The sequence below is a fragment of the Hipposideros armiger genome, unplaced genomic scaffold, assembly GCF_001890085.2.
Source record: "Hipposideros armiger isolate ML-2016 unplaced genomic scaffold, ASM189008v1 scaffold_280, whole genome shotgun sequence".
Classification (NCBI taxonomy): Eukaryota; Metazoa; Chordata; class Mammalia; order Chiroptera; family Hipposideridae; genus Hipposideros; species Hipposideros armiger.
The window spans coordinates 1647028-1668748 of record NW_017731630.1 but is presented as its reverse complement, the minus strand read 5'-3'; the positions used below and the strand labels follow the sequence as shown (position 1 = coordinate 1668748).

Genomic DNA, 21721 nt, shown 5'->3' with positions numbered 1-21721 from the left:
TCTCTCTCTCTCTCTCTCTCTCTGAAGCGCTGCTGGCTTAAACTGGCACCCTCACAGATAGAATGAAATGTAGTTTGTGTCCTGAGATGCTCTGCAACTTCACTTAGGTATGCTATCGAGATGGAATACGAAACAAAGAAGTAATAAGTTTGTGGCTGCAGCCACGCTAAGTCATAACCTGATCGCACAGCCCTCTCAGAGGCAGCTTGTAATGATACGGTTTGCAGCCACCATGACCATGTTAAGTGAGAATAACCAACACCCACCCCCCGCCCCCCACTAAGGACAGGCTCTGTGTCACGCACACAGGGCCAGCTCGCAGCAGGTGCCTGCAGACTCGGGCCTCGCTACCCCTGGAGAGACGCAGCCTCACTGAAACTTCCAAAGCTGCTCCCCACTGAATCTGCGATCCCAGAGGGTCACAGCATCAAAATGCAACACACTCAAGATGCGACAACAAAATAAATGTAACAAAGATTTTTGTTCAAAGTACAAAAGATTTTGAAACTAACATGCAGAGACCACGTCACCCTTCAAGGACCTTGGGCGGGGGCGAGGGCCTCTATGCACAGGTCGATGGAGCTAGAGTCCTTTCTGGCAACTTTCGTTAGGAAACCGCTAAGGAATTCCTTGTAATAGTATTTATTTCCCTTCTAACTGAACTATAGTAACGCTTTACTCACCAGTTATGCTCATAAGACGGAGAACTTAATGACTTCTAGCCACGTCTCAAATCAAGGTGCAGAGCGCGAGAGCTGAGAGCTCGCCCTGCACTCAGGTGGATGTGCCTGCAAGCCCAGCCGTGTGACCTCCGATCGGCGGCCTGACCTCAGTCTCAGCCTCCTCGTTTGTAGACTGATAATGAAACACCGCCTACATCTCCAAGGACTGTGAGGACTAAGATGAAATAACGTGCGCAGGTCCCTGGCACCACGCCTGGCCTGAGAGCCTCAGCAAACGCCGGGGTCTAACGTCACAACCAGTGACGCTGACGAAGGGGATGGAGACCTGCTATCAGCCAACACGGCGCCGGCTCCAAGGTCTCCCCACTGCACGCAGGGAAGGAGGTCCACTCGCACACGGACCACGCCGACCTTTCTGGGCCGGTGTTCTTCAGCAGAGAGAAGTTCAGGTAAACTGTTTACGCAGCACTTCTATCCTTCGACCTAACCCTCACGGGTGAAAAGTGAGTGCTTAGAAACAAGGAGTGATTGCCGAAGGTTAAAACAGAACTAGGCTGGGGCGGCTGGAGCTTTCGTTCATGCTGGAGCAGCTATCGGTACATTCGCTTTGGAAAACGGGCGCCATGTACTGAAGCGAGACTCGTGCACACCTGCGGACTCCTGGGTGTACACCCAACTGGAGTTCTCGCACATATGCTCACACAGCAGGACTTTGCAAAGCCCCATTGTAGCAGCGATCCAAACTGCCACCAGCAGTGGAATGGGTGAACTACGGCATGTTCACAAGTGGACACGAGACAGCAACAAAGCACAAGCCCCCGGATGACAGGGACCGCCTCACACTGCACGCGGAGAAAGCGCGTACTGAGTGACACCTTTGCCGTGTAGCTCAATTACAGTGTGTGGCCGCCCTCGGGGGCTGGATGGTAGTTGGAAAGAGGCACTGGTGGGTTTCTGGCGGCTGGCGGGGCTACTTTCTGGCTCCGGATGCTGGTTACATGGATATGCCCAAGGTGTGAAAATGGGACGAGCTGTTTACTTCTTAGCATGTTTGTACGTCCACATTTGTATGTCAGTAAAAAGTTAAAAAAATATAAAAAGTATGGCATGAAACTTTAAATTGACAATTTTGTCTATTGCCCTCATTTGTCTGAAAAGGATTTAAGAAACTACACATTAAGTTAACATGTTTCCCTAAACTGACACGCTTTTTTCCTAATGGCACAGACACCCCCGTCACACATGGGACCCCTGGGACACAGTACCTCTGAACATGAGCTCCCAAAGGGCCAACACGAACGCTGTTCACCGAGCGTCCCCGGGCATGGCATCAACCAGAGAGAACTGAATTCACCAGGGACTAAATGGCTTTTTCATTCAGAAACTATTTCGTGCACTCTTACAACCCGTCAGTCACACAGGACAAAAATGCTGGAGTACAGACATTAAGAGGAGTTTTCACTGTCAATCACTGTAAAATACTCCTAGTGAAGAACTGTATGCTTTTAATAGACCTCCAGCTTAACCTCATTCTCGTCTCAGTGAATTCACACCTACGAACAAGGAACTAGGACGTAAGGAGGAGACTCTGAGTCCCTGAGGTCACACATGACAGTATGACCCAAGTACTTTATACTCTGCCTAACAAGATTCATCCTGACAGCCACTTTGCTCAACCAATAATAGAGTAAAAACCCAATGGATGGCCCAAAGATGAATGGGAGCCCACAGTAATTTGAGTCTATTTGCAAAATTTTCTTTTAAGGTACAGGAAAAGGATGGGATTTGGGAAACATTTTTAACTGTCCTGAGGTAAGGGCTATCCAAAATTTATTACTTTGTTAATATCTCAGATAATGAAAACTTTGAAAAACTCAGGAAAAGAACCTGTGATACATTACTGTGATACATTGTTACACATACGTGACCAAGCGACCTATTATATTATAGCGAAATTTTTTTGTCCTATTTGGTAGCCATATTATACGTGTTCAAAATGCCAAGTTAAACTCCATTTCTGTCTGCAGAACAGTACAGAATAAGTTAATACTCAATGACCTGTGCTAACTGTGCATAAGAAGATACCCATCCATTATCGTCCAGGTACATTTGTGTGTGTGTGTGTATCTATCTATCTATCTATATACCTATCTATATATCTATATATAGATATATATGTAATTCTATTTAGTTCTAAGTTCCCCTTGGGTAGTCTGTGGAGTCAATTCCCCTAACTTAAGGGACAGTCCTAACAACGTTCGCCTTAGCTCACACATCGATTGGGCACTGAATTGGGGGCTGCCTGGGCCCTCCAGGTGAGTATGACGATCCCTGTCCTCAAGGAGCTTCAGTCTAGTAGGGAGGGGACATACTAGACTGTGAGCTCCTCGAGGGCAGGAAAAGTGTGTCAGCCATCCTGCCCCAGTGAGCGGCACCAGGCTCAGCTGTCGTGGTGCTCAGTGTCTGGGCCACGGCACACGGGGTGCAGCCAAGCTCGGCAGCACGGGGGCACATGACAAGGACAAGTGTTCTGGGGGCTGCGGGCGGAGCCCAGTCAGCTGGGAAGTCACGGAGGAGCCAGCACGGGAAAGGAGCCGAGAAAGGCGGGTAGGGTTTTAAGAGGTGGAGGAGGAGGCGGGTGTGTGGCCACGGGGTGACAGAGGACTGGACACTGTCGGCCATGATGGAAGGGGTGTCAGCACTGCTCTGCAGCCTCCACTACCGCGGAGCAGCAGGAACTTGCAACAGGCGTTACGAGCCAGGGACTTGCTATTCTTCCACAGACGGAGGAGGGAGGAAGGGCGGGGAGCGGGAGCGGGTCTGAGGCCTCTCCAGCTGCTCAGCCGCTGGGGGTCGGGGTGCCGATGAAGGCAAAGGCACCACCGTCACCTACAGGAGCTGAGGGTGAGAGCTGGCCGAGAGGAGACGGGAACAGCTTTGCTTTAGGATAAACACGAGGTCCAGCGGCAATGCAACCTGCAGGTGTGGGACTTATGAGAAGAGGGCAGGACGGAGTTAAACAGGCCCAGGTCCGAGGACCCAGGAGGATGGGAAGAGGGGCTGAGAGGCAAGGGCGTGTCAGGGAGGCAGGTATCAGGGAGGGCAGGCATCTCAAGGACAAGATCTGTCCAATTGAGAGGAAAGACCAAGGAGGAACAAAAGAATTTACAAGCAAAACAAGAAATTAAGCCGGTTCAAAATCCAGCTCTGATAGTGAGAGACTACACAAGTAAGAAGCATGAGAATTAAGCAGTGAGGCTTTAAGCTTGAAGAACGCTGTCTAGGACGCGGAAGACCCAGCAGGCGAATAGAGCGGACTTGTTCTGTGCGGCCCTGGAAAGCAGGCCAGGGTGGGTGGGTGACCGCGGCCCCACGGGAGGAGCCAGCCTGTGAGCAACTGCTGAGCCCGTCTCCTCCGTGGGCAGGACTGCGTTAGCTGTGGAACCCGCAGAACTCAGCTCAGAACAGAGCAGGCACTCAGCGAGCAGCTGCTGGCTGGATGACTCTCTCACGTTTCTACCCATTGGCCTTAATTCTTCCTGAATTCCTTCCGGCAGGCCGAGCTGCCTGAGACAAGGTGAGACCAGGGACGTTTAGACAGGGTTCAAGCACTGGGGGTAAGGCTGGGCTAGACGAGCTCAGGGTCTTTTGGACGCTGATATTTGGTAATTTTTTATGAAAAAAGACTAAAATATAGCAAATAAAAAACCAAGCTCACATAAAATCAGGGAAGTGTGAAATACGAAAACAGGTGATCCAGCATGCCTTACACCACGGCGTTGGTTGGCTGATTATATTGTATAATTAAGCGCCTATGAAAGTATCTTGTTTATTAAACTATGAAGTCTCAATGTAGGCTTTAATTCAAGTCGGTCTGACAAATGCTTGCTGAGCACTTGTTAGGGGCCCGTCCTAAGCTCTGCCCCAGGGCTGCAGGATCATGAGCGCCACAGCGGGCCTGTCACGAGCTCCAGTCCGGCTGGGACACAGACAGGCAGAGGAGAAACCCTGCCAGCCAGGCAGGGGGCGGCCGTGCAGACACTGAGGGCTCAGCGCTCAGAAGTCCCAGTGCGCCCCAGGGCGCGCGAGCGCCGGTGGTCTGGGTCTAAGACGCCTGGCACAGAAGAGGAGCCACCAAATGGCAGCTGAACGGGCAATGAGGCTGTTTTAACTCTAGTAAAACAGGAGTACGGGAAGGTGCCGAAGCAGTGGCCGTCTCTTTGGGGGTGAGGTTGGTCAGGGAAGTTTCCTGACAGGTGACATCTGAGCTGAGCTCTGAAGGCCGAATAGGGCTCACCAGGGTCAAGGTGGGGAAGAGCATTTCTGAGACAACGGCGCATGCAAAGGCGGTGGCTGTGCTGGGAGAATGAGGCAGGTATGGCCGGAGCCGAAGTATCAGTGAGCGGAAGTTGCTGGGTGACACGACTGGGGGGCGAGTGGCAACAGGCTACGTCACGATGGGTCTCAGGTGCCACGCATGCGAAGTCAGTTAGAGTCAGGGAGAGGGAGTCCATCATAATCTGAAGTTTACTGAGATTTTTAAGATAGAATCCACGTAAGGCTCTAGCAAGGTATAAATAAATGCAAATCAATTTAAAAAGTAAGTTTGCCTGAGCAATAGGTGAGCCTTAGACGCACTGATAAGAAGGCCTTGCCGTGCTGTTGCTTCAGGAAGAAGCAGTGTCAGCCCGCCCAGCCCAGCCCTCTCCCCCCACCCCTACCTGAGCTGAGCTTTGAGCTCCGTGAACCGGGGCCGCCGGCTGGGGTCGTAGGCCCAGCACTTCGTCATAAGGCTGTAGAGGGTCGGAGGGCAATTTGGAGGCATTGGCAGTCTTTCCCCATTCTCGATTCTTCCGATCACATCATTGTTCTTCACTCCTTGAAAAGGCTTCACGCCGTGCATGAGTATCTCCCACATACACACACCTGGGAAGCGGGAAACAGCACAGAGAGCTCAGCAGGAATCCACCCATTGGGGCAATCAGCCAAAGGAAGCAGTGTTCACCTAACTCATGCAGATTAAGAACAGTGATACTAACTTAATATAATGTGAGTAATATTAAATTATTAAAAAACAAAACCCAGTTTTTCTAAGAGAGTTATTTCTCTAAAACTCCTGTATTAGAAGACGGCCCAGCAGCTATGGGGACACGTCCTGTGGCTAATGAGCAGGTTCAAAACAAGCTGAATGAACTTTGGAGACCCCCTTCTTCAGTCCACCCGCTTCTGAGCACAGCAGCTGACCTGAGGCCTCACAGAGAACCCCCAACGTAAGTCTTACACGTTCAGAATGCACAGTTCCTTCAAAGAGTTCCCTGATGGGGGCTGGCTCGTCCTGACCTAGGGTACAAGCACAGCATCTTGCTTGTGTCGAATTCTCTAATTTAATGCCCTTTTGTTTTCTTCCCCACGGTCCCCTCCTTTTAGGCCCATCTGTGAGTTCCACGATGCGCTTCTCGTGGGCAGGCCCCACTTCCGACTGTGAGTGAGGCACACTGGGAGGACAGGAGCTGCGGCGTCACCCATTTGTCCTCAGCGCCGAGGACGCACGTGCCTCCACGGAGGCAGGCCTGGTCTCACAGTCACGCGAAGCAGGCCCCGAAAGCAGCCCAAAGGCCGATCGTTTCAAAGTAAAGAGCGCACGGCAAAAAGAACACCTTAGCTCTGCTTTTCTCACCAGAAATTATGACATTATAGAAATAGTAACACTAGGAATCATTTTTTGAGACCGTACTATATCTCTGGCACTCTCCTTTCAAGGTACGTATGTTACCTTAATCCTCACACCTGATATTTCTTTAAATGCTGTATTTTATCAAATCTAAGATGCCACTGTTCTAAGACACACCGTTATTTTATGACCAAAGGGGGGATGCTGTCGACTAAATGATGATACAACCCTTTGGTACCTCTTAGAATTATTTTATTCTTACCAAAGAGCTCTTTTCACTTATTCAGACAAGAAAGGAACAGCGATATGAACAAAACACAGTCCTCATGGGGGCAGGCAACGGAGCCCCACAAAACATGCCCCCCAGCTGACACCAAATATAAAACGCCACTGATGGCGACGCACCCCAGTTCCGGAAACGGTAAAATGTGAAAGAACAGGCATCTTAGAATCTCTGAAATGGGGACCTTCCTTGAGAGGATAAGCAGGCTTCTCTCCGGGCCACACGCCTCACAGGCGAGGCCTTGGCATCTGAAGCCACCGCCGCGCCGCTCCAGAGCCTTCTCTGACCATGTCACAATACTTCCTGACCTACAGAAGGGCTCCTTCCTGTACCTGGTGTCAATTAGGGCTCTAAACAGTTAATACAAATCAACAGCAAGTAAAGAGATGGAAAAACAAGAACAGGTACTTCATGTATATAAAGCTACTCTTATTTACAGAAGAAAAGTACATACATACCAGTACTCGGAAGTAGTTTAAAATGCAGCAGAGAAAGTACACACATAAGACTATTCACAAGACTGATGTGTGAGCGCGATGAGAGAGAAAGGGCAGGAAATGCAGAGAAGGGGAGTTTTTGTAGCTGGCTTCATGGAGGAGGGGGCATTTCAGGTGATCCTGAAGGTGACAGAACGGTAGCTGGAGGAGCGGTTGTAAGGATAAGGTGTCTCAGGCAGGAGGAGTCTCGCCAGGAAGGGGGTGGGGTGGGAGTATCACCCATATTAAAAGGGTGAGTAATTTTTAAATCTGGATAAAGAAGGCGGAGGAAGTAGCGTGGAACGGATGAGAGCCACACTTTTACACCAGCTGGGAGGGGTTGTGATGACTCACACAGCAGGAGATGGCACTGAACGGCCTGGAGCAGGCCGGAGGGGACAGAACAGACATCCAAGAAGTAAAAGCTACAAAAGACGAAGGATCAGACTTCAGGCTTGAGGCAAGCCAGAAAGGAGGTCAGATCCAGAACAGAGAGACGAGGCGCGATCTCAGACACTGTGGATTTGAGGGGCTATCCCAAAACCAGACGGGCAAGTTACCTTTCTCAAGTCACTCACATACAAGGAATGAGTGAGACGGCAAAGGAAGACGAGATGGCAAAGGGCAACAGAAGGGACGAGCTGGGAGGAGAGAGGTGAGCGAAGCACAGAAGCCGCACCGGGAAGCGGGCGCACGACGTGCTCCACGGCTGTCTGCGAGTGAACCAAAGGGGAAGGTTAACGGAGGAGATGGTCAGCTAAGGGAAGGCAAGTCGACCTCCATGTTCCAGAAAGAAATAATGCTCTGTTTGCTTTGTAGAACGTAGGAAAGAAAAGTAAAAAGACACAAAACTTCCAAATACTCACCAAACATCCACACATCACTAGCTGAGGTAAAACGTCGAAAATTGATTGACTCTGGAGCCATCCATTTAATAGGCAATTTTCCTTTGGAAGCTAGAAAATTAATTTTAGAAAGTAAATTTTCCTTGTTATCTGCTGAAGAATGTAACAGCTATAGCTAGCTGAGGTTTTTCGTATCAAAATAAAAAGCTTCAGATATTTGACCCCTTGGACTTTCCGTGTCTTTGGGAGAACTAACTTTTCCTGTCTGTGATGCTCTGAGGTCATTTGGGGGGATGAGTGGTCACACTGCAGTAGGGACATGAAGTACTGGTGTCCTCTCTGGGGGAGGCCAGGAGCAGGGAAGTGAGAGAGAGCCCCTTTAACTGGAGGTATTAGCTTGCAGCTGTTATGCAGGCTTCGCAGCTTCCCAAACCGGGTCCTCACCTACAGGACAGAGTGGTCTGCTAAGGACATACGGTCCATTCCCATTTGTGTGGTTACGTTCCGCAGTCACCTTGAACCTGGAACCACTACACGCAGGGAAATATGTGCACTTACTTACTTCACATAGATCCTAACCTTAAATCCTAAAGACAATGGATCCTGGTAGGTTCTAATTTCTTTAGAAAACGTGTTAAGTGACTTGCCCGAGGCCACCCCACTAACAGGTGTCAGAGGTGGGATTTAAACTCCAACTGGTCCAGAGCTGGAGAGCTCGCACTGTGCTGACAGTCCCTTCCATCTCCATCCTCCAACTGGAACAGACATTTTTCACCGCTGCGTGCATGTCCTCACATGACTACGAAAGCATCGTGAGGGCTGATCTGGGGAGCTACAAATATTAGCCAACAGGCGAATGTGCAAACACACAACCCACAAATAAAGACGTTGACTGTGTGTCCATGTGTGAAGAGCGGAGGGGGCGATGGGATACAAAAGGATTCTTTTCAGGGAAGCCTGGAATCGTCCCTCTTTAGAGGCCTAAACACTTTCCTTTGTGTCACAAGGGAGACAACTCACACCGTCACTAAACTGTCCTCCAACTGTTGGTGACAAGATGAACCACCCAGACAGGGCACCTTCCCTCATGGACTTCTAATTCTGAGGTAGGAACAGAGTCTCTTCAAAAACGCCACGGGTTACGACAAGATACGTGCCAAGTGCCCCTGAAGTAGAGAGGAACCATGACCGTGAGGCGTGTCAGAGAAGGCTGGGGGAGGAGGACCAGTCCACAGGGCCCAGAGCAGGGGCACCTGGGCTCTGCCAGCTGCTGAGACTTCAGACTTCCTTCTCTAAGCAGGACGTGCCTCCAAAGACTTTCATCAGGAGACAATTCCATTCATTTTGTTTCCGTGTTTCCACGTAACTTCCAGCACCGTTATGCCAAAGAGGTCAGACCCTCTGTCTGACTCCTCCACCTGTGCTCTGAACTGAAGGCTCCCTAACCTTTAGGGCAGTTCGCCCGAAACCTAATGAAGTCCATGCTCACTGACCTTTCTCAAATGACAGCACACGCGTGAACTGTGCACTGCCCATTCCAAGTGACGTCAGCCTGGGCCACTCCTACTGGTTGGAGCTCTTTATTGGAATTCTGGGACTTGGACCAGTTAGGATGTGAGCTGGATGTGAAATGTGTTTTAAAACAGTGGACAGCTGACTCAGTTGTTTTTACGTTAAATGACTGAACAGCCAAAATGAATCAACAACCAGAGAATCTTCTTTTCACACAACAAAGGATCGCTTTTAAAACTGTTTCAGGCTGTAGTTTATAGAAAGCATGTGGAAAGAGAACAGTCATGAGCTGTAGTATAAAATGCGAAAGTCAAGCAACCTGGAAAAGAAACTGGCCTTTGTAAACTGGTAGTAATTAGAATACATACTAATATAGCATGATATGGACTTATAAGCCAAACCTTAGCTGAAGTACTAGAAATATGAAATTTTATTAATAAAAACGTGTACAACAGTAATTTGAAGGACCAAGTCAATCTGGTTCCGAGATTGGAAAAATTAAAGAAAAATCACATGAGCTAGATTTCAGTTCCAAAACGAATGGAGCAAAGTGTCTGCAGTTAATCGACTGGAGATTTCAGTCAGCTGGCTTTCTCCAAGCCCATACACCCAACCCCACCTGCTGTGAGGTGTCTCACGTCTATCAGGTGAAGGACACCTGTGCTGATTCCAATTTTTGGCTGTTAGAAATAAGCTGCAACCAACATTCAAATACAGGTTTTGTGTGAACACAAGCGTCCAGTTCTCCCAGAGAAATGTCTAGGAGTGGAATTGATGGGTTGTATGGTAGTTACATGCTTAGTTTTTTAAGAATCTGCACAACTCTTTACCAGAGTGGCTGTACCATTTTACGGTCTCACCATCAATTTATGAGTAATTTAGTTTCTCTGCATGTTGGCCAGCATTTGGTGTTCTCGCCAGTTTTTAGTTTAGCCATTCTGATGGGAGTGCAATGACAGGTCAGTGGCCGTAGTCTGCATCTCCCTGAGGGAGAATGCGCTTCCTTGCCATCTCTATATCCTCTTCAGTAAAATCTCTCTTCACATCTTTTGCCCATTTTCTAACTGTCTTGTTTGTTTCTCTTCTTACTCTTGAGTTTTAGGAGTTCTTTCCATATTCTAGATACTAGTTCTTTGTTGGGTAGATATGTGGTTGGCAAATACTTTCTCCGCTCTGCAGCTTGTTTTTTCATCCTTTTAAAAAGGTCTTCACAGAACAAAAATTTTTAATTTCAATGAAGTCCAATCTATCAATATTTTCCGTTTATGAATCGTGTTTTTGGTATCAAATCTAAGGACTCTTTGCCTAGCCCTAGATCCCAAAGACTTTTTTGTTTTTCCTATAAGTTTCTGTTCTGTAAAGAGCCGAGGACCCATCCTGAGTTGCCGCGGAACGAGGTTTAGGCCAAGGTCCGCTTTCTGCTGCCTGCAGATGGACCGCCCGGCACTGCAGCCGTGTGTTGAAAAGGCTAAGCTTCCTGCATTGAGCTCGTTTTAGTCCTCTGTCAACAACCCTCTGAGCATGTTTCTTAAAAACATACCTTAAGAAATAAAAATCATTCAATTTCCTCAGTCTCTTTCTTGTTCACCGCTGACTTCTTACCTTTGTAGTAAGTGCTGTCTTCCATATACCGGGATAATCCAAAGTCCCCTAACTTCACACAGTCATTGGAGGACACCAGGACATTCCGAGCAGCAATGTCCCTGTAAGGAAGAAGTGGGGACAATGAATTTGAACACAAACTACAAACTCATCTATATTATGTAAAGACCTACACTTCCTTTGAGAGACAGCTTATGTACAATGCAAATGGGAGATTATACACTGAAAAAGAGGATACTTTCATTTTTTTTCTGCAAATGTATTTGTTTTGGTAGATATGTACTTACTAATATGATGACGATCAGAATTTTGAATGATGGCAAAACATGATCAAATAATGAAACCTCATTACTTTCCAGACAACCATATTACCAACTGCATTACTGACCGATGGTGACACACAGCCGTGGTTTGTCACCCTGCCGGTGCTAAGAGACCACATTAAAGAAAATAAAAGTCTCTTCTGAACACCTGTAAATGCTCTTGCTGATGCAGTCTGCATTAACGCTGGGTAACAAAAGTCTGACGCGATTCCGGGCAAACAGCCCCTACAGGCTTTCACCTGTGTCCCAGCTAGAGGCCCGGGGACAGTAAGACATTCTGAACAATGCCCACAGGCGCCACTCGTGACACTGTGGTGTCCTGAAGTCCCAGGACAGTATCTGGTTTAGGACCATAGGCTCACTGCTCTAGTGCCACGGACAGGCTTTCAAGCATATCTGTGGAAGGAGTAACTGATGCACGATGTTTCAAAGTCCGTGGGGGAAAACGCTTTAAACGCACATATTAGCACGCACGGCATGTCACTCCAGCACCATGTACAACTGAGTCGAGGGGTACAGAGGGCCTCAGGACACAGCGAGTACCTCTCCCCCATCCCCCATGTCTCCAGGAGGCAGCCTGGACTCACCTGTGCACAAATCTTTTGCTCTCCAGGTACGCGAGAGCTGTACTAAGCTGGTAGGCATACAGGATCAGCGACGCCAGGTCCAAACTGTACTTCCTGACTTGCAGAAACGACCTCAGCTTTGGGACAGAGATCAAGATAAAAAGGAAAAAGAATCAGTGATGCAGACAGAAATCAGCAGAAGAGCTACATTCAACAGTAACCTGCTTATTTACAAACACATTCTTATCAGAACGGCTTCAGCTCTCCCGATAAAAAACGTCAATGAATGAAACATACTAGTTCAGAAATCAGTTAACCATTCTTTATTTGAAATCCTATTGTAAAATTGGAATCTTCACAACTGTAGACAAATTTATGAAAAAATACAGAAAGATGCTTCCAGGGAATGAATAAAAGCATAGTATACAATATTGCTGAATAATAACAGTCAGAGAACAAAAAGACCAGAAGCCCGATACACAAACACGGTCAGCTTGCCCCTCTCTAAGCCTCACCATGTCCAAGACCTGAGGGTAAGGTGACGAGAGGGAGGGGAGGCAAGAAAAAGCTCCCCCCCACCCCCCGCCACGCAGCCCTGGGTGCAGACAGCTTCAATGGTCACTCAGTGCTGGGTATTTATCACACTGGGCTTAGCAGTCCCTATGACCACTTATAATTAGTTCAACTAAACGCTAACATAGCAAAGAAAGGCAGAGGAATTTAAAGCTCTAATTCTACAAAATCAGTACATAAAGGAAAAACATTTAGCCATAGTTTTTTAAACCAGAAGAATTAGCAAATTCTTCAAGAGCAAAAGCAGAAACATCGCGTTAAAAAAAAAACCTAAGCGCTCCATTTTATCTGGAAAGGCAGAGCAGAGGAAGCAGGAATGTAGGGGCCCTAAAATGCTTCATCCAGACAACGCTGTTACCGCAAGCGGGGCAGTAGAGCAGTGGGACCATCAGGCAGGGCCCTGGCAGAGGGAGGGAGGCCCAAACTGGTGAGGGTAACCCCAGTACTCAGTGAAAGCAAAACTGCGGTATCCTTTATAAAGGGGGCGTGTGTATAACGTTTTAGAAGGTTAAATTACTAGGTTTCAGGACCAGAAAGTGTAGGCATCTGAGAAATCGACTGCTTATCCCCAAGCAGGTCAGCTACGGGCTGCAGGGCAGAGCACAGGTGAGGCCGGTGCGGGGCGCACGCCTGCCCTGTCCCGGGCCTATCCCGCAGGCCCGGGCAGGGCCCAAGAATGTGCATTTCTGACACGTTTCCAGGTGATGGTGATACACTGATTATGAGTTTCTGTACTCTGGGGAAAGCCAAATAAGGAGACCTGTTCACAATAGGTTACTCATGCTTTAAAAAGAAACTGTGACTAATGCCAGTCGGTCTAAACGACAGCAAAGAGAATTCTCAAAAAGATCAAGCAACTGATTAGATTTACCTAAATTTAGCATTAATTGACCCAAACTCCATTAACACTGTTTCTTTCATCTTGAAATCGCTGGGTGAGTTCTTTTAGGCAACAGCACCAGACGGAAAAAACCCCACCTGGGTGCCTGCTGCTTCCAGTGCTGATAAAACGTGTTTGGGGTGGGGTGGGGGTTGAGGGGGCTGTGCGGGTACTGAGTTAGGGGTTACCTGGGAACCCAATGATCAAGTCACACCTGTACTCTCTGACCCGAACCACACGGCTATATGTACATCACACACTTCCTTTTCTTAAACAAAGGGCACCAGGCAGAGTGCAGCCCCGTGGTTACTAGGCAAGAGGTGACGCGCCCAGCAGCCCCCGCCCGCCCGCCCGCCCCGCCCTGCGGCCAGGCCCGAGCTCGCAGTACCTCTCCCAGCGTGCACAGCTCCATGATGATCCAGACGGGGTTCTCCGTGATGACTCCGATCAGCTTCACGATGTGAGGGTGGTCAAACTGACGCATAGTTACTAGGGAACAACAGTCCACAGTTATTACTCTCTTGACAGGGTGTCAGGGAACGGTGGCCAAGGCATCTGTTTCCTTGGCCTAGACGCTCAGTGGCATAAACTAGTGGAGACAGAACCCAGCCAGGCTTTGTCTCGTCCTCACGCCGGAGACACAGGATAAAGGACGTCCTTAGATGTAACTGATGAATTTACGCTACGGCTTCCTCTATGACCTAATCTATCGGACTGTCACGTGATAAATATTCACGGACATGGGGAGAAGGCAGTCAGTCGACGTACAAGTAACGAAGCACACGAGACTCATCCACATAAGCCGTCTGCCACGCGCCTCTTACAGAGAAGCCCTGTGTCAGACAGCGGGGCTGAGGAGTGGGCAAAGCAGACAAGGTCCGGGCCCCCATGGAGCTCAGCGTCTAGAGGGAGGGCGAGGCAATCATGATTTTTACATGCATATTTCATTACGAATACTTCGGAAGGGAAGAACACGGCCCTGTGACAAAGCTTCTAGGGAGAGACTACTTTATGGGGTCAGATGAGGAGGGACAAGCCAATGGGAAGGAGGAAGGACACCCAGCTTGCGAGCAGGTGGGAAGGAGCCGATGGGTACGGACAGATGGACAGGTCCTGGCCCTCTGAGCGGGCCTAACAGACATGGCTCTCCCCAGGCAGCTGCATCGTGGGAGGCACGACCCGAGGGCCCGAGGGTGGTGAGCCTGTGGCAGGAAGAGGGACTGGTCACAGACCCCACTGCCCCGCTCGTCTGCAGGTGCCACCAGGGCAGGGACTGCGTCTGCCCTGCTCTCCTCCAAACTCTGGAATCTGGCAGCATCTGGGCTGGGACCACTTCTGTATCTGCCCAATTCCAGTGCAAAGGTGTTTAATGGCACGAGGTATCGGAGAACAAAGGGGCAGTAAACTAATCTGCCTTTATACCCTAAACATCATACCTTGCCTGGAAAACTGTGTAGCTATGGGCCTCTGCAAACCAGGATATCAATTTGTAATGCAAGATAATAAATGTAGTTGTCTCATAAAAGTCAAAACATTATTTTTCTTCTTCACTTTGGATTTCACAGAAAATCAAATGGAGTTCCACAGAAATTTCTAGAAACTTACAGGCTTCTTGAAGGAATTTCTCTCTCACACTGTCCGAAGTACAGTTTTTACAGGTTTTAATGGCAACCGCCAAAGCTGGATTCTCCTGTGTCAGGGAAATCAGAGAACGACACACGTGTAAAAAGAAGGTTTCCATAAGAATTGGTGGGCACGTTCGTGAAAGGCAGTTGGTTCTGCAGCTATGTGGACTCTGGACCAGACAGGACCAGAACTATAAAATCTTCAGAGCGAGCGAACACAAGATACTCTGCATAACCCCCCGCTGCGAACGGCCGTGCGTGTGATGTCGCAGGCTGTGCACCTGCTCGTTTGGCCTGTTTACTCCCCGCCATGTCACAGGCGCTGTTCTGGGCGCTGAGGTTCACCAGCGAGTGACAGGCGGCGAGCCCGTTCTAACACTGCAGCTTCTGTTCCGGTGAGGAACACGAGTGAACACCAGAAACAAATCATTCTGCAGTGGGTGTGGGCACGAGGAGGTGCCCATCAGAAGGTGGGGCTGAGACACACCGTGGAGTCAGGGCGCTGGGCAGGGCTGTGAGCTCACAGGGCCAGGCACCTGGGGCCTTCTAGGCCACCGGGAGGACACATTTACTGAGTGGACTGGGCTGGTGTCGGGTCTGGAAAGAGGCTGAGTGGGCTGGGCCGGCGCCGGGAGTGGGCCGGGGCTGAGTGGGCCGGGCTGGTGCGGGGTCTGGGCCGGGGCTGAGTGGGCCGGGCCGGCGCAGAGAGCGGGCCGAGGTGTGCCACTGCTGACCTGCAGCTGAGGAGGCGCTCGGCCGTGGTGCTGAGGAAGGGCTACAGGGAGGTGAAGGATGCAGACACAGAGGAGGCAGCTCGGACAAGTGTGGGAGCAGCGGAGGTGAGAAAGGGCTGAGATGCTGGCACGAGTGTGACAGAAGTCGAGTTCAGGTTTTTGGCTACAGAAAGGGGAAGACGGAAGAGGAAGATGAGACGTTCAGCTCTGGAGTGATCGGTTGAGGTCACCATGTCACACAGGTGAGTGTGACGGGAGTTCAGGGGGAGGCTCTGGGCTGGACAAGGAATGTGAAGTGTCACCTTATGGACAGGGCTGAAAGCCACGGGACTAGAGGATACTGCCCCAGGGGACGGAGGTCCCAGGACGGCGCCTCCGGGCTCTACATGAGGTGGAGAAGGAGAAAACGCAAGGGGGACAGGGTGCCCCGCAAGGTGGGGAAACCCAAGAAAAAGCGCTGTCCAGGGAGCACAGAAGCCCAGCTTTCCTTGAACAAGTTTAAGAAAGAGCAGGACTAAGAGGCCACGTCAGGCAAACCGACAGAGTCCACAGACGATTCCAGGCAGCGCAGGCGCTTGTCTTCTTGCTGTGCTGTCTTTTCAGACCAGCCCGCATCTTGTGTCATACTATTTTCGGAAGGTGCCTCCCATTCTCTTAGAGGCAGCAGAGACCGGAGGACCGGAGGGAAGGAGAAGAAAGAGGGGAGAAGGCGGGAAGGACCACGGCAGACGAAAGGCTGCTGAGCGCCCCCTGGCACCACTGCGCCCTCCTGCCTTTCTGTGCAGAGGGTCCTGAGGGGACGAGAGCAGCCGGGCAGAGGCTGCAGCCCCAGGAGGAAAGAGAGGAACCATGGAGCGCCTTGTTTTTAGTCTCCCTCTTCCTTCCCGGGGAGGGGCCAGATGGCATCACCATCACACAGCTGTGAAGGGTGCTGAGGCCCTGGTCCCCTGGGAGGGCTGTGTGATCTCTCTGTCTTTCGTTTTCTCAGGAGGTCTTGAAAATGTCTGTGCTTTGTGGAAATGGCGTCACGGGGCTTACAGGGTACTTCACTCTTGAGACCAGGTTACAGGAGGACCTTGACTACCCATTTTAGAGATGACTCAGCAGAGGCTAAAAGGCACATGGCTTGCCCACGGTCATCCCGCTGGCAGTGACACGCCCCTTCTGTGATAGGGCACTTCTTCAGGGGTGACTGAGGGCAGTGTGTAGTTGTGACAATCCGCAGGGGGTGGCAGCAGCTTGGTACCACAGTACCCATTACCCCCCAGCATGGGAGGGGCTGCTGCTTGTCCTAAGACCTGGCTGTGACATGGTGCCCTGGGGAGTGTCTCGCATGCCGATGAAATTTGAATGTCACGCTTTCAACAGAAGAGCTATTGCTACATAACTATGGGTATCTGTCCACATAGGCTCCAGCCTCGGGCAGAACAGCGGCATCGGCAGAGGTATGAGGGACAAGCTACTGCTTCTGACCTTCTCAGTGTGTGACATGCCCGGGTTCAGTCCTCAGGCCGACTCCAGTGTACGGTATCTCCGCCGGTGCCAAAGGACTCAGGTGCCACCTCTGGCTAACCACATTTCCATCGCTAGTCCTCACTTCTCTTTTCAGCCCAGACTCAAATACCCAGTCTAGTCCCTGTCCTAACTAGGATGTGGCACTTATTTTAAATGTGATGTGACCAAAACAAAACTGATATCCCACTGTGATGGTCCAATTTTACGGCACCCAGACACTTGGTCAAGCATTCTTCTGGGTGTTTCTGGATGAATGTAACATGTAAACTGGTGCCTCCCACGGCCTGTATCCAGGACCGGCCTGCCCGCCCCCACCACTGCTGTAAGCCCACCACCTCCACCCCCACGGCCCCCTCACTCCGTGTTCCTTTCCCAGCAGTACATGGCTTGTGCCCCTCGGCCATCGAATCTCCACAGGGCATCTCATGGCTCTGCTTAACACCTCCGAAGGCTTCCATGCCCATTCGACTTAGAATAAATGCCCAACCCCTCCCCATGGTCCACAGAGGGACCGAATACTGGAGAAGAGTTAGCTCGAAGGTTGTTTTTTTCTAAAAAACTTTTAAAAGGGTCAGATTCCAACATGTCTGGGTAACTCTCCAGATATATTTTAAAAACCTTCTTTAAAATACAGGCAACATTTAGGGGGAGAGGGTTTTTTTGTTTTTGTTTTTTTTAGCTGAGCCATCCTGCTACCTGTTGGCAGCTCAGTGGCTGCTCAGCTCGGGCTGGGCATCGAACCACTGTTGCTCAGAGCTCACACTCTTGAGCGAGCTCTTAACCAACTGAGCCACTCGGCCGGCCCTTAGGAGAGGGTTTTTTTGATGTCCAATAAAAATGCCACTCTGGTGTCCACTCTGCCTCCATAAAAGGTGTATGATTAGGCTCTGAATTAATAATAGCTGGTGGACATTAGCAAGAGTTTAACAAATAAACCTAGAGAAGGACTATTCTGGGATACCTTAAGAGAAAAAACAGATTTCAAAACGAATTTTAAGGCGAGGATAATGATGATGAGAGAATGTACCAGTGATCAGCGGATGCTCAAGTGATAGAAAACAAGCCTGATAAACTTGGTAATAAAGAGAAAAACACGTGCTAAGAAGCCTGTCGATAAACTCCACGTTTCCTCTCAGACTGACCCCAAGGCCCGCAGCCCCGTCCACGCCCGTGTCCGACGGGGCCTCATCTCCTCTGGCTCCCCACCCCCTCCTCGCCCTGCAGCCACGCGGCCTCCCTGGAGCGCCAGTCCCACAGCCGGGTCTCTGGACTGGCTGAGTTTCTGCCTAGCACATGCCTACCTGGGGAGCTCACGGACGACTCCCTTCCTTGCTCCAGGTCTCTGCCCGTGTCTGTCACCTGTCAGAAGGCCTTTCTGACCATCGCACGGGCCAAGCATCCTGACGTCCTCTCACCCATGCTGTGTTCTTCTCAGAGCACTTACTCCCCACTCAGTAGTGTTTTTGTTTCTGCCTGTCCCCTGGGCCTCAGACAGAATTCAAGTTTGGTGAGACCAGGAATTTTGCCTATTTTGTTCATTATTATGGACCCACCACAACGACTGATAATTAATTGCTGAGAGAATTACTGAATCTCAAATCCAGTAACCAACAGTAGGTTCTTGCCCACGAAATCTATGCTGAGTTACATTCTGGCCAATTATTAAGAATCCTTAAAAAAAACTGTTGTTTGATCTTATAGAACACTAAAGAACACAATCCGGAAAAAGGATTTTTAATAGGAACCAAGAGAAATGAAGATTCCTTTGCACTATAAAATTAGACTCCCACATTAAAAACAAAATAAACATTCACGTACAACATATATCAGAGAGAGAGTGAACACAAATGTGAACCCTGGAACTCTTCTGAGGGGCAGGGTTCATTCAACAAATATTTAGTAAACACTGGACTATGGATATTAAAAAAATTGTTCTCTTTTATTTTCACAACTAAAATGGATTGCTTATTTTAACAGTGAATCAAGTAAAGAAAAACTAAGAAAACAATCCCACTATAACTGCATCAAAAAAATTTAAATGCCTAGGAATAAATGTAACCAAGGAGGTAAAATACCTGTGCTCGGAAAATTGTAAGACATTGTAGAAAAAAACTGAAGAAGATGCAAATAAATGGAAGCATATACAGTGCTCATGGACAGGAAGGATTAACATCGTTAAAATGTCCATACTACCCAAAGCAATCAAGAGATTCAACGCAATCCCTATTAAAAAACCAATGACATTTTTCACAGAACTAGAACAAATAATCCTAAAATTTATGTGGAACCATGAAAGACACTGAATAACCACAGTAATCTTGAGAAAGAAGAACAAAGTTGGAGGAATCACAATACCTGATATCAAGCTATACTACAAGCCTATAGTCATCAAAACAACATGGTATTGGCATAAAAACAGACTCATTCATCAATGGAACAGAACAGAGAGCCCAGAAGTAATCCCACACCTATATGGTCAATTAACCTATGACAAAGGAGGCAAGAATATACAGTGTGGTGAAGACAGTCTCTTTAATAAACGGTGTTGAGATAACTGGAGAGATACATGCAAAAGAAATGAAACTGGACCACTTTCTTACACCATATACAAGAATAAACTCAAAATGGTTTAAAGACTTAAATGTAAGACCTGAAACCATAAGACTTCTAGAAGAAAACATAGGCAGTAAATTCTCTGACACTGCTCTTAGTAATATTTTTTTCTGATAAATCTCCTCGGGCCAGGGAAACAAGAGAAAAAATAAACAAATGGGACTTCATAAACTAAAAGTGTTTGCACAGCAAAGGAAACCACCAACAAAATGAAAGAGAGCTTACTGGGTGGGAGAAGATATTACATAATGATACATCTGATAAGGGGTTAATATCCAAAATTTATAAAGAACTCATACCACTCAACACCAAAAAACGAAACAATCCAATTAAAAACTGGGCAAAGGATCTGAATAGACATTTCTCCAAAGAGGACACACAGATGGTCAACAGGCAAATGAAAAGATGCTCAACCTCACTAATCATCAGGGAGATGCAAATTAAAACCACAATGAGATACCACCTCCCACCTGTCAGAATGGCATCATCAATAAATCAACAAACAAGCGTTGGCGAGGGTGTGGAGAAAAGGGAACCCTGCTGCACTGTTGGTGGGACTGCAAATTGGTGCAGCCACTGTGGAAATCAGTATGGAGGTTCCTCAAAAAATCAGGAATACAACTACCGTCTGATCTAGCAATTCCACTTCTGGGTATTGATCTGCAGAAATCCAAAACATTGATTTGAAAAGATATATGCACCCCTATGTTCGCTGCAGCATTATTCACAACAGCCAAGATATGGAAGCAAACTAAGCAACCATCAATAGACGATTAGATATAGAAGATGTGGCACACATGTACAATGGAGTATTAATCTGTCATAAAAAAGAATGAAATCTTACCATTTGCAACAACATGGATGGACCTAGAGGGTGTTATGCTGAATGAAATACGTCGACAGAGAAAGACAAATACCATATGATCTCACTTACATATAGAATCTAAAGAACAATAAACAAACAAACAAAACAGAAATAAACTCATAGATAAAGGGAACAAACTGAGGGTTTGCCAGATGGGAGGGGGGTTGGGAGGCTGGGTGAAAAAGGAGAAGGGATTAAGAAGTACAAACTGGCAGTTACAAAATAGTCATGAGGATGTAAAGCATAACGAATACAGTCAATAATATGGTAATAACTGTACAGTGCCAGGTGGGGACTAGACTAATCAGGGGGATCACTGCATAAATTATGTAAATGTCTAACCACTATGCTGAACATTTGAAACTATATAATATTGAATGTCAACTGTAACTGAAAAATTAAAATTAAAAACAATAAAATAACTCGAAGCCCGCCAAACCTCTATTTACTCCCTGTGACTTGGTCTGTGGCTGGGCTGTCAGGACTTTCCAGATGGAGGAAGGCAGCCCAGAGCCCAGCAGGTTCGGCTGCGGTCAGCTAGGGGCAGAAGCTTCACCTCCCTACGTCGCTCTCACAGGCAGGATTAGTCAGGGCTAAAATTGAGGTCTTCTGACTAAATTTAGATCCAAGGCTGTTTCTACCGCATTTTGCTCCAAAGAGCAGAGTTAAGAGAATCAGGAAGATGAAACAACACGGATATAGTAAAAAAAAAAAAAAACCAACAACTGTAGGAGGAGTTAATGGCTGAAAATGTATCATAAATGACATAACTTTACATAAGTACAAGGGCAAAGGCTTTATAACTGAACTTTAAAAAACTGAGCTTCTAATCTGTTTCGCTAAATGGCGGCAATTATCTCCTGCTGCTGACCGAAATCTCCTACAGCTCTCCGGTGAGGCAAGTAACGATCAGTGTGTCACCAGTGCGTGTGGAAAGGGTGTGAACACGCAGACA

The 21721-nt window shown here is 48.4% G+C and overlaps 1 protein-coding gene across 18 annotated transcripts in view; it reads right to left on the bottom strand.

Moving 5' to 3' along the window:
- PTK2 (protein tyrosine kinase 2) overlaps positions 1–21721 on the bottom strand; it is a 188561-nt gene that overhangs the window by 36004 nt on the left and 130836 nt on the right. For all 18 annotated transcript variants that reach the window (XM_019657844.1, XM_019657843.1, XM_019657827.1 and 15 more), the window contains 6 exons: positions 15020–15104; positions 13803–13903; positions 11983–12098; positions 11073–11173; positions 7980–8069; positions 5405–5609 (listed from right to left, as the gene is read on the bottom strand). In XM_019657844.1, the coding sequence (XP_019513389.1) occupies positions 5405–5609; positions 7980–8069; positions 11073–11173; positions 11983–12098; positions 13803–13903; positions 15020–15104 (698 nt within the window). The remainder of the gene's footprint in view (positions 1–5404; positions 5610–7979; positions 8070–11072; positions 11174–11982; positions 12099–13802; positions 13904–15019; positions 15105–21721) is intronic.